Source organism: Ursus americanus, chromosome 3, assembly GCF_024610735.1.
Source record: "Ursus americanus isolate L20-20 chromosome 3, mUrsAme1.1.p, whole genome shotgun sequence".
Classification (NCBI taxonomy): Eukaryota; Metazoa; Chordata; class Mammalia; order Carnivora; family Ursidae; genus Ursus; species Ursus americanus.
In genome coordinates this window covers 85,103,248-85,128,122 of record NC_142129.1, presented here as the reverse complement: position 1 = coordinate 85,128,122, position 24,875 = coordinate 85,103,248, and the positions used below count along the sequence as shown (strand labels likewise).

General features: G+C 50.7%; 1 protein-coding gene across 10 annotated transcripts in view; it reads left to right on the top strand.

Annotated features, from left to right (window-relative positions):
• The window catches only part of ATXN7L1 (ataxin 7 like 1), a 234,206-nt gene that overhangs the window by 175,877 nt on the left and 33,454 nt on the right, over positions 1 to 24,875 (top strand). For all 10 annotated transcript variants that reach the window (XM_087861178.1, XM_087861179.1, XM_087861180.1 and 7 more), the window contains 2 exons: positions 3,864 to 4,086; positions 23,784 to 24,064. In XM_087861178.1, coding sequence (XP_087717304.1) covers positions 3,881 to 4,086; positions 23,784 to 24,064 — 487 coding nt within the window. In that variant the 5' untranslated portion in view covers positions 3,864 to 3,880. The remainder of the gene's footprint in view (positions 1 to 3,863; positions 4,087 to 23,783; positions 24,065 to 24,875) is intronic.

The following is a 24,875-nucleotide window of genomic DNA, read 5'->3' as shown; positions in this document are numbered from 1 at the left end:
CAAAAGCCATGTGAGTTATCCACAGGCAGGTCCTCCCAGACTAGAGAAACACCAACTGAATAGGAATTGGATCTTTCTGAAAAATCTACTCACTCCACGCTACCCAGGACATCAGTTCTCCCCATTTTCAAAAGCTTCTCCGAGTGAAGCGTGCAGCTCGCCTCCTAAGGGAGGCTCTGATCACTGTGACCCGGGTTCCCCACTTTAGATCCCTGCACAGCCTTTCTCGCCTGCACCAGTGGCTGCCAATCTTGTTCTCGAAGCTCAGGGGACAGAAGTACGGGTCTCTTTGCGGGACACCTTGAAAGAGTGAGACATTTACTCCAGTCTGAACAATAAGGAGCAGTTCAAATAGGAAGCAATGCTTTAATCTGTTTGTCACAATTCAAAATCACACATTTAAAAAATGAAGGGTCAAGGACTATCTTCAAGTTTTGACGAGTAGTCTCTCCTAGACAACTTGTTCTAATTGGTCATTTAAGAAGAATTTATGGAACTAAAAACCAAGAAAAAAGCATATCCGTTGATTTCACTTTTTCCTGTGAATTTAGCAGAAGGACATGTTGGCTGGGTCACTAAACAGAATTCCCTGAGAAGGTGATTTTAGAATCATTGGTCTGGCTCATTCGTTTTGTCCTTAATGGCACCCTTCCTTGTGATTTATCTTTGTTTACTTGTATTATCATTATTATTACTTAAAAACTATAATTCCAATAGAGTTAACATACAGTTTATTTTAGTTTCAGGTGCACAATATAGTGATTCAACAATTCTGTATGTTACTCCCTGCTCATCGCAACAAGTGTACTTTTTTTTAAGAGAGAATCCTTTTTTTTTTTAAGAGAGAGTGTGCAAGTTGAGTGGGGAGCAGAGGGGGAGGGAGAGAGGGGATCTTAAGCAGGCTCCCATCCATCAACAGAGCCTGTCTCGGGGCTTGATCTCAGGCTCCTGAGCTGAAATCAAGCGTCGGACACCTCACTGACTGAGCCACCCAGCCAGGCACCCCAATCTTAACCCGCAGCATCTCTTTCACCCATCCCCCCACGCACCTCCCTCTGGCAAACCACCAGTTTGTTTTCCCTAGTTAAGAGTGTTTTTTGTTTTCTCTCTCTCTCTCTCTCTCTCTCTCTTTTTTTTTACTTCGTTTGTTTCATTTCTTAAATTCCACATATGAGTGAGATCATATGGTATTTGTGTCTCTCCATTTACTTGTATTATTTTTAAAAACTCTTAGTTTAGCAAAACAAAGTTTCTCTTCGTTATCAAAGGTTACCTCTCCACCAGAGGACTATTTCTGCACATCCTTTCCCCCTACCCACTGTGTCAGCTTGAGCAAGTGATCAGCAAGTGAGTAAATGAAGAAAATTTCAAAACAGTGGTGGTAAACATCAAAGTCATATTTTCATTCTGGAAACCCCTGCCAAGAAAAGGAATTACTAAGCCAGATGCTTCGGAAGGGCAGCAAGAACTATGGATTTGAAGTGAGAAGACTTGGTTCTGGTCTCGGCGTGACCCCCAACTAGCTTTGCCCTGTAGGCTGGTAACTGATAACCCCTCTAACCTCACCCATCAGCAAGGAGATCGGACCAACTGACTTTCGATCCAGTTCTGACCTTCTGTGATTCTGAGTCCTGCACTTCCTAATTTCCTGGCTTCAAATCTTGGTCACAGTACACCCCATTTCCTGTCTTCCTGAGAAGCCGCTCGGCCCCTGCACACGGCACAGAGGCCCATTCCTCGCATTGCCATTGGCCCTGACCTTGGCGAGTCACCTCGGCACTCTGGGTCGTCTTTGGCCAGTCAGCCGTGAGGAGGGTGGAGACGCCTGGCTGCTTCCTGCCTGTCTCACAGGAGTTGTACAGGCCAGTACAATTTCACAAAGGATGAATTCCTACAGGGAAGATCCTGCCTGGGTAAAATATTTCAATACTTCAGCTGTAATTATTGCCATAATATTCGGGAATCATGAGGGACGAGGAGAGAAGGAACAGGTCCAAGTATCCTTGTATTTATGGTAATGGAGAAACAAGAGACCTGAGAAGCCACCTGGGGACCCTCTTCATTTACAGATAAAGATATGGAAACAGAATGTGTAAGTGGTGAACTCCGGCCGTACCCTCAATACTGCGATGTGGCTGGAGTTGGGGCCTCGATCTCTGGCTCACAGCCCAGGGTTCTCCCATACATCAAAACAGATGCCCTGGGACCAACTCTTGGTTTGTAAAACCTACAGCACGATGACTCTGGGACCTGAGCGTAGATGCAAGGTCTACTCTGACTCAGTGAAGAAAAATTACCCAGTAAAGTTACTCAGTGTAGGCAACCTGTGAGCCTTGGTCAGACAGAAGTACCCAACAATCAGATGATGCTCGAAAATCCACTCCCCCACCAATCTCCACTTCATCAGAGGATGAGAGTCGGTCTGCTTGAGACAGCCTGGCAGCCCATTGGCGTGAGGCAACCCAGAGAAACCCCCAAAGTCCCATTCCTGATCGCCAGATTAGTCTGGCTTTCTTCTCCCAGGTCAGGTGCCTGGAATAACTGCCAGAAATGTCTCGCTCATGAGAAAAGCCTGATACCCAGCTTGGAGATGGCGGGACAACGTGGACTGCCACCTTGTTCATTATCAATGTTCAACCCAGATTTCCAGATTGTGGTCTCCAGTTCTTCCCATCAGGACATCTTTTTTTTTTCGAAGATTTTATTTTTAAGTACTCTCTACCCCCAGCACGGGTGAGGCTCGAACTTACAACGCCGAGATCAAGAGTCTCATACTCTGCTGACTGAGCCGGCCAGTCGCCTCCCATCAGGGTGTCTGACATAATTTCGTTTATTTATTCAGCACATGAACGAAGCATTAAGTGTAGGGGGGGGGGGTCTTGTAGTAGGCGCCAGAGAGCCAGAGCGGACTTAGGATTTCAGAGCCTTTGTCTTTTGGGGGTCCAGGATTCCTTCCTATAATTGTGTACAAAGTATTTGTGCATGTGTCAGTGTGCGTTTTTCTTGAGAGGTGGTCCTTAGCGTGGATCAAACCTGTTACCCTGTAACAGTTAGGGGCTTTACATCGTGCACCTGTTGTACTGGCCAGCATCCTCGTCCTGCCCGTTGAGTCGCAACCACAGGGGCTGATGGCGTGAGAACAAGTGAGGCATGTCTGCCCAGAATTCTGGTATTTTCTGTAGAACCTCAAGAAGCTGTACCCGTCCGCCCACACCCAGGCCCCACATCTGTGACTTCTCCTCGGCACGGATGTCCTCCTGCAGGTCCTGGCCCAGCCGCTGGGGCCTGGCCCTCCGTGAGCCCTGGAGAGGCCGCAGTGGCATGTGGACAGAATCCGGGCCCTTCCTGACATTCAAAGACCCTTTCATTCAGCCCTTCTGGTCCTTCCGACCTTTGTGCTCCTGCTTGGGGTGGGGGGCGGCCGGGTTCAAGAATTTCCTATTTGTTCTCTTGAGAGCCCCTGCCCTACCTGCTGCTCTGAGGGACCTTGTGGCCTCCGAGTAGCTGTCTGGGGGTCAGTTTGGCTATGTGGTTATCCCACTGTGCTCTGGGAACCCCTGGTGTCCCCTCTGCTTGTCCTGCAGTGGTCGTTTTGCAGAAGGCTAGCCTGGTGAATGCCTCCTGTGAGAACCTGGGTATTAGTTTAGCCTGCCATTCAATACAGAAATGTAGAACGCCATCACTCCTCATTGGTAGGATAGGAGCAGAGGTCCAGACAAAATCGTAGTCAGAACTGGGGCTCAGGGGTGCTGACCGTGCAAGATAAAGGCTTTTGTCTTTGCCTGTTGTGTATTTGTGCATGAGCATGTGAGTCTCACTTGCTTCGGATGATGTGCTGAGTTCTCTTCTTTCTTCCTCTGTAGAGAGAAGACACGGTTCAATGTGTAGACCTTCTCCCTCTCCAGCCTCTCCACCCTCCAATTCCAGGACATCGTTAGTACAGGTGAAAACAAAAGCCTGTCTCAGCGGCCAGAACTCTGCCAGCAGCACCTCAAAGCCATTCAAAACGCCCAAAGACAATCTACTTACCTCCAGCAGCAAACAGCACACAGTCTTTTCTGCAAAAGGATCAAGGGACAAACCATGGTGAGTGTTGGGGCCCTGGCAGCCAGCAGCTGTCTGTTCTCCCTGCTCGTCCCCGGTCACCGCAGGAAACGGTGTATACCCTCTGGCTTTGTTCCTGGGCGTCGTGTCCAGGAATTTGGGGAATGAGGAGGGAAGGGACAGAAAACCAGACCTGTGGGACGGAAACCTAAACCCCTAGAAGGCACACGGGGCCTGAAAGCACCACATGCCTGACGGGGGAAGCCTTTCTGTTCCTGAGAGCTGAGCCAAGTCGTGTGGAAGAACAGGGTGACAGGAAAATACTCCTCAGTTAGGTGGTCATCTCTCAATTTTCTGCCCCAGTGAAGAGAAGCACTGATGTAAATAATCAAAAGCACGGACAGTCTGCCCAGCGGGGAGTGAGGCTGTGGTCCCTGCCTGAAGGCCCTGGGAGGCAGGCCTCCCACCGAGCCTCCCTGCCGCGAGCAGCCGGCCTCCACTCCTGGAATAGCTGTCCACAGAGGCAGGTAATTGGGAGCTGACCACTGGAGGAAAAGAGGAAATCCTAAGAGAATGTCACCCCTTTGATGGGGTGGGTGAGGGCTAGTTTCAGGTGACTGTGGAGAATCAGAGGCTTTGGGTTCATGTTTTTATCTCAGTCTTTACCCACAAGTCAAGAAGGGATTGCCTGTGGAGTGGACGGATAGGAAACCAGACCTGAAAAGGAGGACAGGAGGCAGAGGGGAATGTCTTCAAATGCAGGCAGCCCCAACGTGGGACAACACTTAAGGGCTGGCTTCTGACAGAGCCTCTAGCCTTCTTGTTCAGGCGTCGTGAAGGCAGACAAGGGATAAGTGTGGAGCCTGCCTAATTTATATATTTAAAGAGAAAAAGTGTTCTGTTAATTAATGATAGTTAATTACACTTAAGTTCATACCTTGTAAAGCTGTGGACTAAAATCATCCATCAATTAGTTTGTCACTGCTCACTGGAAATTATGATGACTTTGTAAAGAGCTAATTATGCCAGATCAATTAGAGAGCCTCTTGTGATAGAGTGGAAAGGTTTAGACACAGCTGTCAAGGAGGGGAGTTACCTGTCATGCAGGTGGGCCTCGTGGGCAAGCTTTGTTCTCTTGGCTTGTTAGCATCCTGGGGCCATCCTGTAGGAGGGTGTAGCTGGCTAGGGGAGATCCAGCCTGAGAGTGACGGTGGGTGGCCTCTGGAGCTGCTGGCTCAGACCAAGAGGCCCCCTTGTATCAGTGGCCTCAGAGAGTACCTGCAAGCTTCTTCGCCGAGGCAGCCTCGGGTGTCCCTCTGTAAGCACACGCTCCGGCATCATGGCCCATGTACGGAACTCAGCCGGGTGACTCTGGGCAAGTTGCTCGATCCAGTGTGCCTCAATTTTCCTCACCTGTAAAATGGGGCTAGTGAGAGTTCTAGCCTGTGGAGTTGTTGTGAGGGTCCAGTGAGCTAATCTTTATAAAGGCAGCGAGCGCAGTGTCTGGGGCAGAGCACGCATTCGGTAAATATGTGATGACAATGGTACCATCGTCACTGTCATGTGAGCCCAAGGACAGAGCTGCTCTAACTGGTGATGAAGGTTGAGAAGTCAAATCTCTCTGCAGAGCTAGAGAAATGGAGTTGAAAATGGAAAAGGATAAGTCATTTCTTCAGAGTCCAGAGTACTGAGAGACCAGAGGAGGAGAGCTGGACAAGGGGCTTGTGAGGAATGAGCCAGAAGGAGAATCAGGGGTCATGGAGGATCATACCATGAACACAACGAATGACAGGTGATAGACATGGTCCCAGCAGCGTGAGACATGCTCCAAGACGTCTCGAGGAAGGCCAGCCCCCATGGAGACCCCTGGGTTAGATCAGCCCCCAGGCTCCGTTCAGACCAATGCCATGCGCACTCATGAAGACTGCTGTGGGCCGGGCCCTTCAGCCAGTGCAGGGTGGTTCTGAAAGAGTCTGAGAACATGAGCCAGGGCCCAAAGAAGAGCAGCCGGAAGGATTGCATGGAGGGAAATCCTTCTTATGAAAAAAGAGGCTCCAGAAACTAGAGCGCTTGCCTTGTGTGAAGAGCAGAAAGCCAGCTGGCGATTGCCCACCCCAAGGAGGCAGATCTGAAGACCGACGAGGGGTGCGCCGCGAGGGAGGCTCAGCGCTCACTGTAGCTGCCTCCCCCTTTCTCCCCGCCCACCAGCCCAGCTACCGGCCCCTACCCTGCATCGCCAGGATGTGTCGGGAAAGCTGGGGAGACTTTTCCTGGAGACTGGGAGGGCTCCACCTTGGCTCTGTCAGCCTTCCCCAGAGAGCAGTGAGAGCCAGCGCTGAGCTGGGGGCAAGAGAAGTCTGGGCTCAGCTGCGAACTTTCTGTGTGACCTTCAACAAGTCACTCACTTTTCTGAGTCTCATTTTCAAGCCTGAATAGTTTGTGATTCTAAGTCACAGTCATCTCAAAAATTCTCAAAGGTTCCTCATTGCCTACTGGATTAAGAGCTAGGCCCTCAGCCCAACATAAGAGACCCTCTGCAAACTGGCTCCAAACCCCCTAATCCAGTGCAGTACCATCCCATTACCCCAGCTTCCCCACCATGTCTTCCTCTGGTCCCTTTGTCTAGAACATCCATCCGTCTTTACTCAATTTAACATTTAATAAGCACCTACAATAATACTATGTGCCAATTCTGTAACAAGGCCTGGGGATACATAGGGCCCCCTGATGTCATCTGTGGCATCTTTGTGCAAGATGGAAAAAGGCCTGGAAACAGCCCTGTCCCAGAATGCAGTGTTGGCTAATGGTCTTTGTCCCCTACTCACTTCCTCAAGCAGACATCCTGGTGCAGTGTATAACCCATACAACTGTACACTACAGCCTTGGGGACGCAAAATTAAATAAGAAACAGACTCTTGGGGCGCCTGGGTGGCTCAGTCAGTTAAGCATCTCCCTTTGGCTCAGGTCATGATCTTAGTGGGGAATCTGCTTCTCCCTCTCCCTCTGCACCTCTCTCCACCCCAGCTTGTGCACTCTTGCGTGCTTTCTCTCTCTCTCTCTTTCTCTCGAATGAATAAGGTAAATAAATAAAAAGACACAGACTCTCTTAGGGAGTCTGTAATAAAAAGAGACATAATCTAACACCGAGTACATTGTGTTAAGAACTCAGATATTGGTAGCACAAAAGATGGGCACCGAACCCAGCCTGAGGACTCAGGACAAGTTTTTCAGAAGGGGTCACCCTTGAGCTAAATTTGAAGGATAAGTAGGAATAATCTGGAGAAAGAAAACTGGATTCGAATGGTGAATGTTATGTTGTATATATTTTACCACAAGGTGGGTTTTTTTTTTAACTTTTTTTAAGAAAGTGGGAAGAGGGTCCCAGGCAAAGGGAACAGAATGTACAGACCTATGTGCACGTGGGGAGAGGTGGCGGGTGAAATTGCACCGTATTATGAAGTTCCGCTCAATGTGCTAAATTCAGGGACTTGGACTTCATCCTGAAGCTTCCAGGGGCACCTGGCAGCTCAGGCGGTTAAGCATCTGACTTGATTTCAGCTCAGATCATGATCTCAGGGTCGTGAGATCCAGCCCTGCATCAGGCTCTGTGCTGGGCGTGGAGCCTGCTTAAGATTCTCCCTCCCTCTGCCCTCCCCCCCCCCGAAGCTTCGGTGGTGGTGGAGCCCCTGCCAGCCGTACAAAGGATAGCTTGAGGGGCCACTGGGAAAGCAGCAAGAACAGTGAGGGTGCGCTTGCATAAACCAGGTGAGGTGCGGTGACATCCCACACGCAGGCAGCCGTCGTGGGCATGTGCAGAAGGGGTCAGGCCGGAGAAGTATTAGGCAGGAAACTGCCACAGGACCTCAGTGTTGCTTGCACGCGGGGCTTGGAGTACAAGAGAAGACCAGGATGCCGCTGACCTCCCAGGCCTGGGCACCTGGGTGGCTGGTCCTGCGCTTTCTCAAGAGGAGGATAGGAAGGGCCAGAGTTTAGGGTGGATTCAGCTGGGGAGTCCGTGCAGTGTGAAGTGCAGACACCCGGAGATAGTGCAGGTTCCGGTCCAGACCGCCGCGATAAAGCGAATAGCGCAGTAAAGCAAGTCACACGAATTTTGGGGTTTCCCAATGCATATAAAAATGTTATGTGTACACTAGACTGTAGTCTGTTAAGTGTGCAACAGCATTGTGTCTTTAAAAAACAGTGTATACACCTTAATTTTAAATATTTTATTGCCGTGAGAAGTGCTCACCATTATCTGAGCTTTCGGTGAGTCATCGTCTTTTTGCTGGTGGATGGTCTTGCTGCGACGTGGGTGGGTGCTGACAGATCGGGGTGGCGGTTGCTGGAGATTGGGGTGGCCGTGGCAAGTTCTTAAAAGTAAGACAACAATGAAATTTGCCGCATTGGTTGGCTCTTCCTTTCAAGAAGGATTTCTCTGTAGCATGTGATGCTGTTCCATAGCATTTTATCCACAGTCGACAGCACTCCTTTCGACGTCGGAGACCATCCTCTCAAGCCTGCCGCTGCTTTATCTGCTAGGTTTCTGCCGTATTCGCAGTCCTTTGCTGTCATTTCCAGTCTTCACAGCATCTTCTCCAGGAGTAAATTCCATCCCAGGAAACCACTCTCTCTGCTCCTCCACCAGGAGTGACTCCTCATCTGTTCGAGCTCTAGCATGAGGTGGGAACATTCGGCCACATCTTCGGGCTCCACTTCTCATCCTGATTCTCTGGCTGTTTCCACCCCCGCAGTTACTTCCTCCCCTGAAGCCTCGAACCCCTCTTCATGGCATCTAGAGTGGTGAATCCTTCCCAGATGGTTTTCGGTTCACTTTGCCCAGCTCCGTCAGAAGAACTACTGTCTACGGCAGCTATGGCCTATGAAAGCCTTACTATTTCTCCCATAGTAAGACCTGAAAATCAACATGACTGCCTGATCCCTGGGCTGCAGGACTGGACGCTGTGTTAGGAGGCATGAGAACAACATGAATCCCGTTGTCCATCTCCATCAGAGCTCCTGGGTGACCAGGTTCATTGTCAGTGAGAGTCATACGTTGAAAGGAACCTTTTTTCCTGAGCAGTAGGTCTCAACAACGGGCTGAAAGTATTCCGTAAACCATGCTGTACACAGGTGGTGTCATGCAAGCTCCGGTGTCTGTTTAGAGAGCACAGGCAGAGGAGATGTAGTGCAATTCTTAAGGCCCCAGGATTCTTGGAATCGTGAATGAGCGTTAGATAGAACCTGAAGGCACCAGCTGCCTGTCAGGAGGGTCGGCCTGTCCTTTGAAGCCTCAAAGCCAGACATTGACTTCTCTCTAGCTACAGAAGTCCCAGATGGCATCTTCCTCCAATAGAAAGCGGTTTCACCTACACTGAAACCCTGTTGTTAGTGCAGCCACCTTCGTGCATGATCTTAGCCTCTTCTGGAATCTTCTGGAGTAACCTGCTGCAGCTTCTACACCAGCACCTTCTGCTTCACCTTGCACTTTTATGTTATAGAGACAGCTTCTTTCTCTAAACCTCATGAACCAACCTCAGCTAGCTTCAGACTTTTCCTCTATAGCTTCCTCACTTCTCTCAGCCTTCACAGAGATGAGGAGAGTTAGGGCCTCGCTCTGGACCAGGCTTTGGCTGAAGGGAGTGTTGTGGCTGGTTTGATCTTCTGTCCAGACCGCTAAAACATTCTCTGTATCAGCGATAAGGCTGTTTTGCTTTCTTATCATTCATGCGTTCGCTGGAGTAGCACTTTTAATTTCCTTCAATAATTTTTCCTTTGCATTCACAACCTTGCTAACCGGTGCAAGAGGCCAAGCTTTTGGCCTCTCTCGGCTTTCAACATGCCTTCCTTTCTACACTTAAGCATTTCTAGCTTTCGGTTTAAAATGAGAGACGAGTGACTCTTTTTTTTCCCGTTGAACACTCACAGGCTATTGTTGGGTTATTCACTGGGCTGATTTCAAGATCCTTGTGTCTCAGGGAATGGGGGGGGAGGCCGAGGAGAGGGGGAGAGCCAGAGAATGGCTGGTCGGTGGAGCCGTCAAAATACATTTGTTGATCACTGCATTTGTGGTCTTACAACATCCCAAACCAGGATTACAATAGTCACACCAAAGATCACCGATCACAAGTATAATAATAATGAAAAGTTTGAAATATTGCAAGAATTACCAAAACGTGACACTGAGACACAAAGTAAAAGATGCTGTTGGAAAAATGGCACTGAAAGACTTGTTCAGTGCGGTGTATGGGAAGTGCGACAGAGCGAAATGCAGTAAAACGCCCGCATGGAGATGTTCGGTTGGTGGCGTCGGATGTGTGGACCCAGAGGTCAGGAGAGAGGCCTGGGCTGGGAATGGAGCTTTGAGAGTCATCAGTGTAGACACAGGCATTGAGACTGGAGGTACAGATGGCTCCTCAGGGAAGACACGTGGCTCGAGAGGAGCAGGGGCCAAGGGCAGGGCCAAAGACTCGAGTGGGGGGCCCGGGGGAAGAGGGGTCTGAGGAGGCAGGGACTGCTTAGCCGAGATTCTTCCCACAGCATCCTGGCCCTTCTTTCCTGGTCCACATCCTCACTGCCTCTCCCACTGGCCCCCTTCTTCTTGAACCCTGCCCCTCACCCACGTCCTCCCCATCAGGCCCCCAGTACGCTCTCATCTCCTTTCAATTCCCACGACACTTCATTCCTGCCTCCCCTGGGACTCTATCCATGGTCTGCCCCAGGTTAGACCTCCTGTCACTCCTTCGGCTCGGTAGGAAATGCAGGGCCTTGCACTCAGCAAACATGGTCCCCTTGTCGGTAAATATTTGTTGAATTGAATGAAATTGATCTGACCATTGAAAGGGTTTGTCAGATTTCTATTCTTGGAGACAGTTAACCTTTTATCTACAACTGTTTGGACTGGCACTTTCCAATGGAAATATGATGTGTGACACACGTGGAATGGTACATTTTCTAGTAGCCACGTTGGAAAAAGCAAAAAGGTCACAATTTTTCGTAATGTATTTTATTTAACCTAATGTAGCCACAATCTTATAATTTCAACATATAATCAGTGAGATCATTTTCGTTCTTTTTTTTTTCCTACCAAGTCTTTGAAATCCTGTGTTTTACAGTTATAGCACGTGTCAATTTGGACAGTACATTTTCATCAGAAACACTTAATCCTATATTTAGATTTCATAAACAACTAGAGATTATAAAATGAATTCACATACTCAGCTTGTTCCAAACACACTTCGCATTTTCTAATAACTGAATCAAGTTCCTCAAATTCGATCAAATTTAAAATTCAGTTCCTCAGCCACTTTTTAAAGTGTTCAATAGTGGGGCATCCGGGTGGCTCAGTCGGTTAAGTATCTGTCTTCAGTTCAGGTCATGATCCCAGGGTCCTGGGATCGAGTCCCGCATCGGGCTTCTCGCTCAGCGGGGAGCCTGCTTCTCCCTCTGCCCCTCCCCCCTGCTTGTGCACTCTCTCTCTCTCTCTGACAAATAAATAAAATCTTTAAAAAGAAAAAAACATGCTCAATAGCCATAAATGGCTAGTGGCTGCTGTACACAGCACAGATCTGGACATCTAGGCCGGGTCACCCTGGGTGGGGCCCTCTGGTTCTTTGATTCACGGGTGCGTGAATGTGGCTCCTGGCATCTCTGTGATGTTATGCTCCCCACAGGAGCTGACAGATTCCAGGATGGAAGGCACGTTTGCTCTGCTCCCAGGTTATCCTGCTGCTGCTGGGTGTAAGGCAGGATCGGGCCTGGCGGACCCAGGCAGGAGCTCTGTAGCAGCCCCTAAAGGTCAGGAACGCATAAGGCTTGTGTGCAGGTGCTGGACTGTGGCCTTTAGAATAGACTTAACAGCAGGTCAGGGGCGTCCTTTTCCAAGTAGCTCAAATTCCCATGTACGGCAATAAACAACAGCACTCCTGAGTTCAGGCTGACCTCCTGGCATGTCACGCAAGGTTAAATGGCCTGCAGGTGTGTTGTTTTCTCCCTTCTGTGGCTGGGGTGGTTAAAAAATAGCTTTGCATTAGAAGAAAGGGAGAAACAGAGAGGGCGTCCCTGCACCACCAGATTTGTCCCCTGCGGATCTGCCGGCAGCACTCACAGTCCTCCCCCTCCACCCCCCACCCCGTTTAGCACTTCCCAGATAATACCCTGCCCATCATCTTGCTGTATAGGTGTCCACGGAGCCCATAAAAGCCAAGGGACGGTGGCAAGATGATTCTGTCCCCAGGTGCAAGTCGAGAGGGAATTACGGCTCTTTGGCTCTTTTGAGCTGAAATGAACATTTCAGCTTTTACTTGTGAGCTTCCTGCTCAGCCAGGGGACTAGCCCCACATAGGGACATGGTCGGCCTCTCTGACTTTCCCATCTGCTGTCCCTTTGGCCGCCCTGGTCCAGGATGGGAGCCACAGGGACACTCAAACCTGCAAACCCATTGATGTGGGTGGGAGCAGGGGGGAGACTTTCCTCCTTGCATGGCTTGTTGCCTTCTCTTTGGGCCTTATCAGCCCACACGTGTGTGCTGAATGCTAAATATGCTCAGCTATTAAAAATGCAGGAGATGAGCCTGCTACTCCAGAAGGAAAATGAGCCAGAGCAAAAGAAAAATCAGCAGGCTCCCAGGCCTCCTGTGTGTGCCCGACAGTGAGGTGGGGGGCAGAGTCCCTCCCCTCCCTTAGGCAGGGCTCCTCGGGATGCCTAGAATGGGAGCTGTGTCGTCCTGGAATGGTGGGGGCTTGGGGGTTCAGGGAGTACCCGTGCTCGGGAAGCCTTTCCCAGCACTGTATGGAGAGGGGAGGGATAGCTGAGAGGCCCTGGCCCAGCCCCTTGGGAGGAGTGAGGCTGGCTTATCGGGTCCTGCCTGGTGTTGCCATGAAGTGGGGGCAAGACTACGGCTTGTTAGTAATGGCTCCTGGAGGATGTAGGGAGTTGTCTCGGGGCTCCCACTCAGGCTGGGAAATACCAAAGATCTGAATGAATGAATGATGCGTGAATGAATGAAGAAGTCTGTGAAATAGAACTGCTCCTTCCCCCTCCTCAAGAGATTTTTCTGATGCTAGAGGAAACGACAGTTATAAATGGCCTACCTTTCAAGTTCTTGATGAGAAATCAGAGTCCCAATTCCCATCATGGAATTATTGTCCCTGTCCCAATTATAAGAGCTAGGAAGGGAGAACTGTGGGTCCTGCATGATAAAAAGGAAAAACCCTTTGTGCTCTGGCAAGAAGGGGAAGGTTTGGTGCTTCCCATCCCACAGGCTCCATCTATGTTTGTGCCCATGTCCCAGCAGGCACTTGACGGAGTCAGAAGGGAGCTGAGGAGTCATCAGTATGGCATTGCACAGAAGTCCCTCCCTGGATCCCACATCCAAATCCAGACCCTCACACGAGAGATGGGGGGGGGGCAAGGGAGGAGGAGTGGGGCAGAGGGTGGGAGAGGAAAGGCGGGTGGAAAAAAGTAAGTAGGTGGAGGTTACTGGGATGGGTCCCAGAGGGAAGGATTGGAAAGGGTAGCTGGCAAGAGATTGGGAGGGACAGGCCAGAATATGCAAGCATCCAGGTGGGAACGGTGTCCCTTCCCGGACAGGGAGTCATAGGAACTGAAACATCTCAAGAGCTGCAAGCTCGCTGGGTTTCCACACAATCAGGATAAGGACAATGGACAGCTCCTTGTGTATAAACTCAGCTGACCTTGTCAAGTCTCAGAAGTGCTCAGAAGTAGGGACCAGAGTCTGGGGAAGGAAACCAGAGGCTCAGACAGCCGGGGAAGGGGGAAAGTGGTGTGCCGGAGAAAGGCAGTAGGAGCCGCAAAGATGCGTAGCCACTGTGTCCTCTGTGTTTGTGCTGCACATTGTACTTTTGAGATGCCTCCGTAGCCCCAACCCCTTTTAAGCCTCACATCTACTTGGTGATGAAGCAGGCCCACATTGATAAAGCGAATGGCCGAGCCGGAACCCTACCACCGGGCTTCTCACTGTCAGTACCAAGATCAAGTGCTCCGTCCATAGAGCTGCCTGAGGTCAAGCCCCATTGCTGCCCTTCTCTTTGCTGAATGAATGCTATGGGGCAACCTTTCTAAGCCCCAGGTTCCTTACCTATCACGTGGGGCTGAGGGTGAGGCACGACGTTCCGTGTAAGCTCGAAGCCTACTGGCCAGCATGTGGCAGGTGCTCAGTGTGTGAGTGTCAAGGGACAATGAGAAGAGTAAGGGACCAGGTGGAGGGTCGACAAGCTGCCCCCAGTCTTCGTCATCGTGTTGGCACCATGGAGAGAGAGCCGCAGGCTGGTCCTTACCTAAACCATGTGTTCTGGTGGAGCGCTGGTTTGGTTTTCATCCTGACTTAACCTTTGCTGAGAACCGTCATTCATTCATTGACCATTTCTTGAGCCCTTCCTAAGTGCCCAGTAATGCATATGTCCCTGGGGTGACTCCAGAGCGACGGGTACACTTGGTCAAGATCCTTGTCCTCAGGTGGCAGCTCGTTTTCTCGTCAGGCCACATAAACGCAGAACTGAGCCCTTGCAGTTTGACATGATGAATGTGGTACAAACACGTAGGAAGGAACAGCCAGCGCTTCAAGAGAAGAGGACATTTCATCCGGATCTGGGCAGATGGGGAGTGTTCACCCAGAGAAGGGAGGAAGGCACCCCTGAAGAAGGAGCCACCCAGCCCACGTAGAGGCCTGGAGCCAGGCCGCGCACGCCGGGTGTTCGAGGAGCGGTGAGAGCCCCAGGAGGCTGTGGGGAAGGTTCCCCGGGGTGGGAGCTGTGGTGGGCTGGGCTGGGCCATGAGGTTGGAGTGGGGAGTGGAGTGGGCCGTGGGGAGCCTGCTGAGTCTTCCAGCAGCGGGGCAGCAGGGTCAGATGTGCCTGGTGGCCGAGTGGGGGCGCGGTAGAGCCAAGGGGCTAGGACGGCAAGGACGGGGCAGGCTCAGGTAGGCTCGTGAGTGACTGAATGTTGGGGAAGAGCCAAGGTCTCTAACTGGATGGTGATGTTGTTCACATATGGTTTTTTAAAAAGACAAAGTGTATTTAATTTGGGACAAAGAATTTCCTGAGTCTGCTGTCAGTCCATGTGAAGACTCTAACTCTCGATGGTTTAAACAAAGTGTGCTCAGTGTTCTGGATGGAGGCGGGTGGGGTGCGGGGCAGGCAGCCTGGTATTGGATTCGGGGATGGAGAAGGAAAGAGCAGGGCGAATGACAGCCTCTTGTGAAGGAAGACGCTCCCTGGGGCTCTTCATCTCGGAAGGAAGCTGGGGAGCAGCGGCTGGGGAGCAGAGGCTGGGGCCCCCACAGGTGGCCCGGGATGCTAGGCTGAGCACCTGAGCTCGGGGCTCGGCTCCCGGCCTCCCCCGGCAGGGGCACGGATGCTGTTCTGTGAGGAGTCCTCTTCCCTCTCCTGGGTCGGCTTTGGCTCCTGTGCTTGAGAGAGACCGTGAATGTCTTGGCGGCGCTGGCTCTGGAAGGCGAGGAGCAGGCCGGCGACCCGGCGCTTGCAGCTCCAGTCGCGGGAGCCTCTGACCTCTGGTGGCTGCAGAGGGAAGTGCTATCCACTTGCGGCTCCAGAGCCAGAGCCGAGCCTGTCCTGGGCCCGGGGCTTCTGGAGCTCTCTTCCGCTCTGCACTGGGCCCGGGGCTTCTGGGGCTTTGTTCCGCTCTGCACCGGCGCTCCCTGCAGAATCCACTTGCTCCCTGGCCCCTGCCCTCTCACATCCTGCCCTCAAAAGCTGTGATACCCTTTATGCATTGATGTGACTTTCACTGAGTATTCATTTTAGGGGCCATTGGGGTTTGGCCTAGGGTTTGAGTCAAACCCCTCTTGGATGCACTGCCCAAGGCCGCACCACTGTAGGCAAGCTAGTCCAACATGCACCCCAGAGGCAGCCTGTCCAGCATGCTGTACTACTGTGCCAGGACTGTTTTTCCTTCTCTGTCTTCCTCTCTCTAGCTTGTTGATTTTCCCCACAATCTTAGGGCATTATGACTCCCCAGGAACGTCATTTAGTGCCTGTTGATCTCCCAGCGGGCTTGGAGACCACCTCCTGAGCTCCCTGCCTTGGGAAGCCCTGATTAACAAACTGTGCTGGAGAGACTAGCAGAGGCTGGTACTGGGGCCTCCTGCTTCCAGGAAATCTGGAGCAGCTTAGAAGGGGGTGGGTGCAGTTATTCTTCCAGAAGACACCATAGAGCCAGAAGGACCCCCATTGCCTAACATACTTTGGGGTTGCAGGACAACATGTTCGCGTTAAGGAGGCTGGAGTTCCTGCCCGCTCTTCCTCCAGAATGTGTTCTCCAGGTGGGAGCTCGAACCACTAGTCCAGGCTTGGGCAGTGCATAGAAGACCAGAGATTGAGAAGCAGGGAGGGGAAGACTTCCTCCCTAGTTCTGTTTTTCCTTTTCACTGCACCCCCCAGAAGTGGCCCTCCACTCTGGGTGAGTATGGAAGGCCACCAGCTCCCACACTCTGCTGCCCCTGCTTCCCCCCACCTCATGTACCCCTCCCACCATGGTGGGACCAGAAGGGCGAAGGGGACATATATTTCTGGTGAGTTGCACCCCAGATGTATACCCCAGAAGAATCAGGGTCAGTAGGGAGAGGGGACAGCGGGATCATCTCCCCTTTTTGTTTTCGCTCCAACTTATTGAAAGCCAACCGTGTGCCCAGCGTTCTGCTAAGCACTTCATGTGTATCATCTCATGTCATCCCTTCAGATCTCTGTCATGATCTTCACTTTACTGATAGAGAAACTGAGGCCCAGAGTGGTGAAGTCCTGAGCTGAGGTAGGCAGGGCAGCCCTGTATACCTGAGTGGGTTTTGCCCTGCTGGAGGCTGTCCCACCGAGGAGGCAAGAAGCTGAAACCAGCTGTCCTCCACTTCTTCTAATTCTAATTCAGCCTCCCTTCTTGTAATTCTCCCAAAAGTCCTTAGGGGCTCACGGAGGCCCCGAAACCGGGAAGTCAGATGGCCTTCCCACCCTAACGCAACCAGCTTTGGGAAAAGCAGGATTCAGATCTAGGTTCGTCTGACTTGAAGCCAGCATCCCTAACCGTTATCCTCCACTCTCTTGCAGCGCCCTCTAGAGCAGTGACAAGGCACAGACCTTAGATTAGGCCCTGCTTGTCCTTGCTGGGTTTATTTCACTTGCCTCTGGCCACTTTTCCAATTCATCAAAGTCATCTTGTTCCTCTCTCCCCCGCTCCTAACCAGCTTAAGGGAAAGTCCCACATCATTCTTCACAGTGGCTAATCGCCTCTTCCCCCAGCTGATGGACGAGGTGTTGGCCCATCATCCAAGCCCCTGATGAAGATCTTACACCTTCCTGGACAGCGAGGGCCCCTGTGAGCTCTGCTGGGTGCTGCTCGGGGCTGACACAGGACGCTGCTAGCCGATCTCTGCCGCTGCCGCCAGGGCCACTCACCCCCCACAGCTGTGTGGTCTGACCACATTTCCCCAGGTTACTGAGGGTGGGTTCTATGGGAGCAAATCCAAAGCCATGCAAAAGGCCAGGAGAGGTTATACACAGTGCTTTCTCTCTGACCGCCAGACCTGACGCTCAGCCACCAAATAATATTAGATGAATCTGGCAGTTTTTTTATTGACTCTGCCCTGTGGCTGATTACCCTGTTTTCTGTTTGCTTAAGGTGTTTACAAATTGGCTTTCTGAAAGTTTTCCCAATCTTTTCCCAGATTAAATAAATTTTAAAAAAACATTTATTCATTCATCAGGATGTATGTCGTACCTCTTCTCTGCATCGTCCCGTGGTGGGACTTTGTAGCTCTGTGAGGCCGATTTCTTAGCAATTGGCTGACTCAGGCCTCAAGAACGTCCCAGGGGTTTTGTCTACTTACAGAATTTAAATGTGATGTAAATAATGTCCTGATAGCAGCCCCACAGAATGCACCCCAAAGAGCCAAATAGAATGCCTTCTCTGAGGGTCTTTTAAAATAGAGCAGATCCTCTTCTATTCGGGACGACTTAAATGCCGTCACTGCTTAGAAGGCAGGAGGCTGGGTGAGGTGCAGTAAATCGGGAGAGCCTCGAAATTCTGCCAGGCCAGTAGCAGAGGCACATGGGCCTTTGTTGAAAGAACGGGTGGGAAGAAACCAGACAGCTGAGCGCTCTCATGACACATAACCCGCAGCACAAATACCATATGTCTTCAGGCTCTTGCCTGACAAACCCATCCTCACCCTGCATGGCTAAGTGGAGCAGAGCTGGCACCGGTGTCTGCGGGCCTGAAGACTTTCCGAACCATTCTTTTAAGGCTTATTGGTTGACAGTGAAAGACTAAATCATGATCCCCAGGCAAGGGGAGCGGGCCGGAGAGTGGCTGGCCCCGAGAGACACGGGTGGCCCTTGAAAGGGCGCTTGTACAAAGCTCCACTCTGCTCTTCTGCAGACGTCACTGGGCACGGAGAGGAATCCACCTGATGCCAGGAGAGCCATTTTTCTTAGAGCCTGAGCACCCTCCTTGGTCCGAAATGGTAAATTCAGACAGGCCCCCAGGAAGAGGACGTGGCAGCCAGACAGCACGAACGCAGCAAGGTAGACCTCTCCCCCACAGAGCAAGGAGGACGAGGGAGGACTGTTCTGGGCTGTGGGAGCCCTTCCCAGGACCAGAGACAGAGCTGGCGACTCCCAGAGTGTTCAACAAGCCACAGCCCTAAGCCCCCCGAAAGAGTGCATCCCAAGTGAACGAAACAGGCATTATGAAAGCCACGAGGGCCGAGCGTGGACTCCTCTTTCCCTTTCAGACACTGCTTCTCAGAGGAGGGCCAGTAGCGAGGTGGCCCATGCGCCTAACTGGGAGACTCTGGGGCGCACGTGAGTGCATCCCTGCTGACGGCAAGGGACGGAACCTGGGGGCCTTCAGCCAGCCTCGGGGCTCACTGCCAGGCTTGTGTATCACCTAAGCACACAGAGTCATGAATCCGCGTAGTCATCCAGGTGTTGCCAGCTTCCCACGCTGCCCAGCTCCCAACAGCACACGGAGGTGTCTGAGTTACTGGGATTCCATGCGGGGGAGATGCCCACACCGCAAAGGCAGGGGTCAGCATCTTCTGGCTTCTTTCCAGTGGAAAAAATTAAACCTGGTATTTGGGGTCTGCTGCCCAGGGCTGGGATGCCGTACTGGCCAGGGGTGATGGGAGGGGAAGTGGGCCCAATGAGAGCGGCGGCGATGGGAGAAAGCGGGAGGCAGTTCTGAGGCGATGGCTTCCAGACGGCCGCACTCCCACGCCCTGGAGTGTAGACACACGCGGGGATCTGTGTGCACGGGAAGCAGCGGCTGGGGCACTCTGCACCTTCCTGAGCTCTTAGCTGAGAAAAGTTGGAGTCTCTGGGATTGGTTTTCCAAGTTGTGTGGCACCATCTTGCGATCATGTCCTCCCTTGTTCATCAATTTAGGATCTGAGGGCTGTTGCCAACAGTGGCGAAGAAAAGAGACTGAATATTCCAGTGGACCAATGGCTGACATTTGTCCTGGGGAATGAGGTGGCAAGGGCCAACGGGAAGGCTTTTCAACTCTCTATCTCTGATTCTCATTTCTTCTGGGGATGGGTTTGACCCTTCCCGCCATCACTGAGCTGCCTGCTTCCCTGTCTTCTTTTAACTCCCAGCAGAAGTACCTTCTCAGCTCAGACCAGAGGCAGGTTACCTTAGAGGGGAAGCCTAAAAAGTATCCAGGTCAGGGGTGCCTGGCTGGCTCAGTCAGAAGGGCATGTGACTTTTGATCTCGGGGTTGTGAGTTCGAGCCCCACGTTGGATATAGAGATTATTTAAAAATAAAATCTTAAAAAAAAAAAGTATCCAAGTCAGTTCCCAGGTTCTCCTCCTTCATTTTACCTACAGCCATTTTCCATTTGTTATTGGACACCCTTAGAATTCTCACCCAAAACAACTGGAGTCTCCTATTCTCTTCCCACTGCCAAGATGGAGCCCACCCACCTGGCATCAGAGGCTTACTCAGTGGCTCAGCCCCTTACTACTCACCTGATCTTTGGAACTCTGAAATACTCTTGATCAGACTTTATTCCCCCTAACACCTCCCATTCTAATGCAAGAAAACTCAATCCAGAGAACTTCACATTGGCCTTCTCTTCTAGTTTCTGATAGGCTCCAATTCCACATCCTGCTTAAGGACGTTGGGATTGAAGTCCAACTGGAGTTCTGGAAGCGTTGTCAGTACAGGGTATGAATGAACCACACTTGTTATATAGTGGAGAAAATTCCAAATTAGGAGATCAGTCACAGATATTAGCTGGCCTGGCTCAAGCTTGGTTACTACACACAGTTGGGAAGAAGCATCACCAAAGCGATGAGTCAACTGGCACTGTTCCAAATGGCTGGGCCTAGTGTACCTGTGCTCTGATGGCTGAGTTAAGGAGCCCATTGGAGCTGGATGTTGACTTTAGGGGAGAAACACAGACTGTACTGTGAGCATCTGAGGACCGTTTGGCTCAGTTTTAAAATTTATTTCAGTTCCTACAATTGCTCTGGATTATTCTATCCCAACATTGTATATTTGTCTGCTGAGCTCGTGGTACTCAACATGTGCCCTGGCATTTTTCACAGAAACTGGAGGCCTTCCCTTTTCTCATACCCACTCATGGGACAAGAGCTAGATTTGAAACCCAACGGTCCTAATTTTCTTTCCTGAATTTACTGGGCTTCACGAAGAAGTATACCAGAGAAGGCCACTCAGGCGCTAGAGAATCTTCCCACCTGGTAGTCCATCAACACTTGAAATTTAACTTCTTTCTTTAAAAAAATAAAAATCAACAGATCAGAACAAAGGTGACAAAATCAACAAGAGCTTTTTTTTTTTTTAAGATTTTATTTATTTATTCGACAGAGATAGAGACAGCCAGCGAGAGAGGGAACACAAGCAGGGGAGCGGGAGAGGAAGAAGCAGGCTCATAGCAGAGGAGCCTCGTGGGGCTCGATCCCATAGCGCCGGGATCACGCCCTGAGCCGAAGGCAGACGCTCAACCGCTGTGCCACCCAGGTGCCCCTCAACAAGAGCTTTTTAAGCAGGTTCTTATAATGTGTATTTTTTAAAGTCAGGATATTGATGTATAATTTAAGTTGCATGAATTTGGGGGGGTTGGATTGTATTTTTAATTGTGGCAAAATACACATAAGAAAATTTACCATCCTGGGCACCTTGGTGGCTCAGTCAATTAAGCGTCCGACTCTTGATTTTGGCTCAGGTCATGATCTCAGGGTCATGAGATTGAGCCCCACATTGGGCTTTGCATTCAGTGGGGAGTCTGCTTAAGATTCTCTCCCTCCCTCTCTCTCTGCCCCTCCACCATACCCTCCACCCCACTGTGCACGCACACGTGCACACTCTCTCTCTCTCTTTAAAAAAAAAAAAAAAGAGGGGTGCCTGGGTGGCTTAGTGGGTTGAACATCCAACTTGGGTCGTGATCTCACAGGTTGTGGGATCGAGCCCTGTGTTAGGCTCCATACTCAGTGGGGGAGTCTGCTTAAGATTCTCTCCCTCTGCCCCTCTCCTCCCTTACTCTTGCATGCTCTCTCTCGCTCTCTCTCTCTCTAAAATAAATAGATCTTTAATAAAATAAATGAATTGAATTGAACTTTTTAAAAAAGAAAGAAAAAAGAATATTTACCATCCTAACCATTTTTAATATATAGTACAGCAGTGTTAAGTACATTCACGGTGTCGTGCAACCAATCTCCAGAACTCTTTTCATCTTGCAAAACTGCAACTTTCACCCATGGACCAACAGCTCCCCATTTTTCCCTCAGCCAGCCCTTGCAACCACCTTTCTACTTTCTGTCTTGGAATTTGGCCCCTCTAGGCGCCTCATGTGAGTGGAATTCTGTAGTATTCGTCTTTTTCTGACTGGCTTATTTCACTTAGCGTGATGTTCTCAGTGTTCATCTGTGTGTCAGAATTTCCTTCCTTTTTAAGGCTGAATAATATTCCATTGTATGACTAGCCCACATTTTGTTTATCCAATCACCTGCTAATGGACAGCTTTTGAATTGTGCCACTGTGAACATGGGTGTGGGAACGGCTCTTCAAGACCCTGATTTGTGTTAGTGTCTCTTAAAATTGAGTAAAGGAAGCCTAGAAGAATTCCATATCCCGTGGTTTTACTTTTTTTTTTTTTTACCATTCAGAAAAACTCAGGAATGCAGCACTAATTTCACCAGGTAATATCTTTACAATTTCTCAGTGTGCTGACTTTTCAAGGGCTTCTTGTGCCGTTCTTCAGTCATATGTGAGCGCTTTGAGAATTGCCATTAAACAGAAAGTGGCCGCAGTCTAGCTGTATGTCAGTGATTGAGACACTGATCAAAGGCGGAATTATCAGGGGCTTGGTGTATTACTAAAACCCACCGTTCCAGTTCCCCTCACACAGGACTTGAAGTCCCACACCATCCTTCCCCAGGCCAAGAAAGCACGTGGTCCCGGGATAAAGACGGGGAAGTCCAGCTACAATCTGCTTCACCACCGAGTGCCCTTCTCACTGGCAAAGACCTATAAATAACATCTGTGATCTGGTTTCGGAGTCAGCAAAGGGGCAAGGGCTGAGGGGTTGCTGAAATAATTTCATGAACAAATTGACCAAAAAAATGATCTGTGAATAAATCGTAGAGAAGGAAGAGCTCGCCAGCCATGTGAACAGATAAGACTCCTCCCCTGCAAAACCAGCCTCTCTTTCATCCCTACATTGTCTGCAGGCATGTATAAGCTATATTCTAGATCATTTCGCATTCAAATAGCTAAGTCGGCTCCACTCAGCTCAGAGACGATTGGGGGGCTGAAGTGTTAGCGTTCTGCCCTCCTGCAAGGAGGAAAGGGAATCTAGTTCAGGAGCCAAAGGAAAGCGTATTCATCTCATCTCATCTTTTAAGACCTGGAGAGAGACTCCTCCATGGCCCCCCAGATCCAGAGTCCTCCAGCATTAAATGCACAGAAATCAAATACATATCCATTACAGGAGAAATCGTAGGGAAGTGGAGCTGAGGTGACAGATTTTGAAGAGCAAACATGCACCTTTGTGCTCTGTCTTCTTAAAATTCATCGTCTCACCTGCCAGCCTTGAGAATTGCCTATTTACATAACTAGCTGCCTGAAATGGAATATTCGATAACGTTACACAGTGCCTCACTCCATTTGAGCCCATCCCCAGGATAGGAGCGATCCAGAAGTCCTCCAACAGCATGTAGCATGGCGCACTGGCCTGCCGCCATGCCTCCGTGTGGTGTGAGCCTGTCAGCACTCCCGAGCTAAGCAGATGTCAGGCCTGATCGCCGAGGTGGGAGACCAGCAAGCAGCAGGGGGAGGGGACGTGATTCAGCAAGCGGCACAGTAGTAAGCCGTCTTCAGGGGACAAACAGCATCTCTCCCTGAGCTTCCCAGCGGGCACCTTGTTCTGCCCAAGGTGCTGTCTCAGAGCCCGCCGGCAGAGAGGGACTGAGAAGGGGGGAGCTGCAGGATCTATGGGGACAACCCGGTGCAGGAGGGAATCAGTCAGCGCTGATGCCCGCCCTGGCGCTGCGCCAGCCTCGAACCCCCTGTTGTTCCTTTCCAAGGCACCGATCTCCCTCCCATCAAAACGGGAATCCTGCTGCTGGCTTATAAGGGGAGTCAAAATAAGTGATAAGGAGGTGTTCTGGTGATGATAATCGCGTATAGCTTCTCAGCGGACCTCATGTATCAAAGAAGGCAATTGTGTGTGTTTGTTCATTTATTTTTCAGCGTTCCGGTTCCTGTAGTCAGTTTAGAGAAAATTCCTAACCTAGTGAAGGCAGACGGTGCCAATGTCAAAATGAACTCTACAACCACTACCGCGGTCACCTGCTCCACCTCATCCTGTGCTGTCTCCACCCCACCTTTAATCAAGCCAGTCTTGATGTCCAAGTCAGTGCCACCTTCCCCAGAGAAGATCTTAAATGGCAAAGGAATTTTGTCCACCACAATAGACAAGAAACACCAAAATGGCACCAAAAACAACAACAAGCCTTACAGGAGACTTTCAGGTACGTGTCTGTATCCTTCGAGTCTGGCGCACAATTAGACTGCCTCTGACTCACATCCATGACCAAGGAGTGGTGTGTTCTTATCCTTAAGCAGGTCTGTTTTGTTGTAAGGGGAACACGGGATTTACCTGCCAACAGGACCCCAACCGAAAAATGCGAGGAATGGGTTCTCTTATTTCTGGGCCGGACAAGGCTCTAGCTCCCGGCTCAGTGCTCAGCAGGAGGGGTCCTCCCCCCGGCCCAGGAGGCAGGATGCCTTACACCAACCACGACAGCCCACAGCCCGTGCATCCTGAGGGTCTTATCATGCTGCTGGGCTGAACCGGCCCCCCGGGTTCTGTAGAAGCGTCCCTGTGGGGACTTTGGACAGCCACAGGGATACCTCACAGTAGGTCAGGGCTGACGTGGGACAGTACAGTGAGTGCCATCTGCCCCACTCTGCGCTTAGGTCTTAGTTGGTTGCCTGGTTGATTCTGTGGTCTGGGGCTATGACTGCCTTTCCCACATAATCAGGTCGGAATTCCCATTTGGGATCACTTAGGCTGGCATAGCCCATGAGAGCTTGAGGGATTTCTCTCGGATCTCCTTCTCAGTTGTCTGCGTAGACACTTGGGATGCCTGGAAAGGTGCACAGGCCCATCTCTGAGGCAGTGGTTGCCCTGAGGGGCCCTCACGTGGGTGATATGTGCTTTGGATTTGTTGTGGAACTAAATCTGGTGGTTCTGCTTTCTCCAAAAGACCAAGAAAAGCTATAAACTTTACAACTTCTTCACACACAGGGGGCATTTATCAAATGTTGACTGGAAAAAAA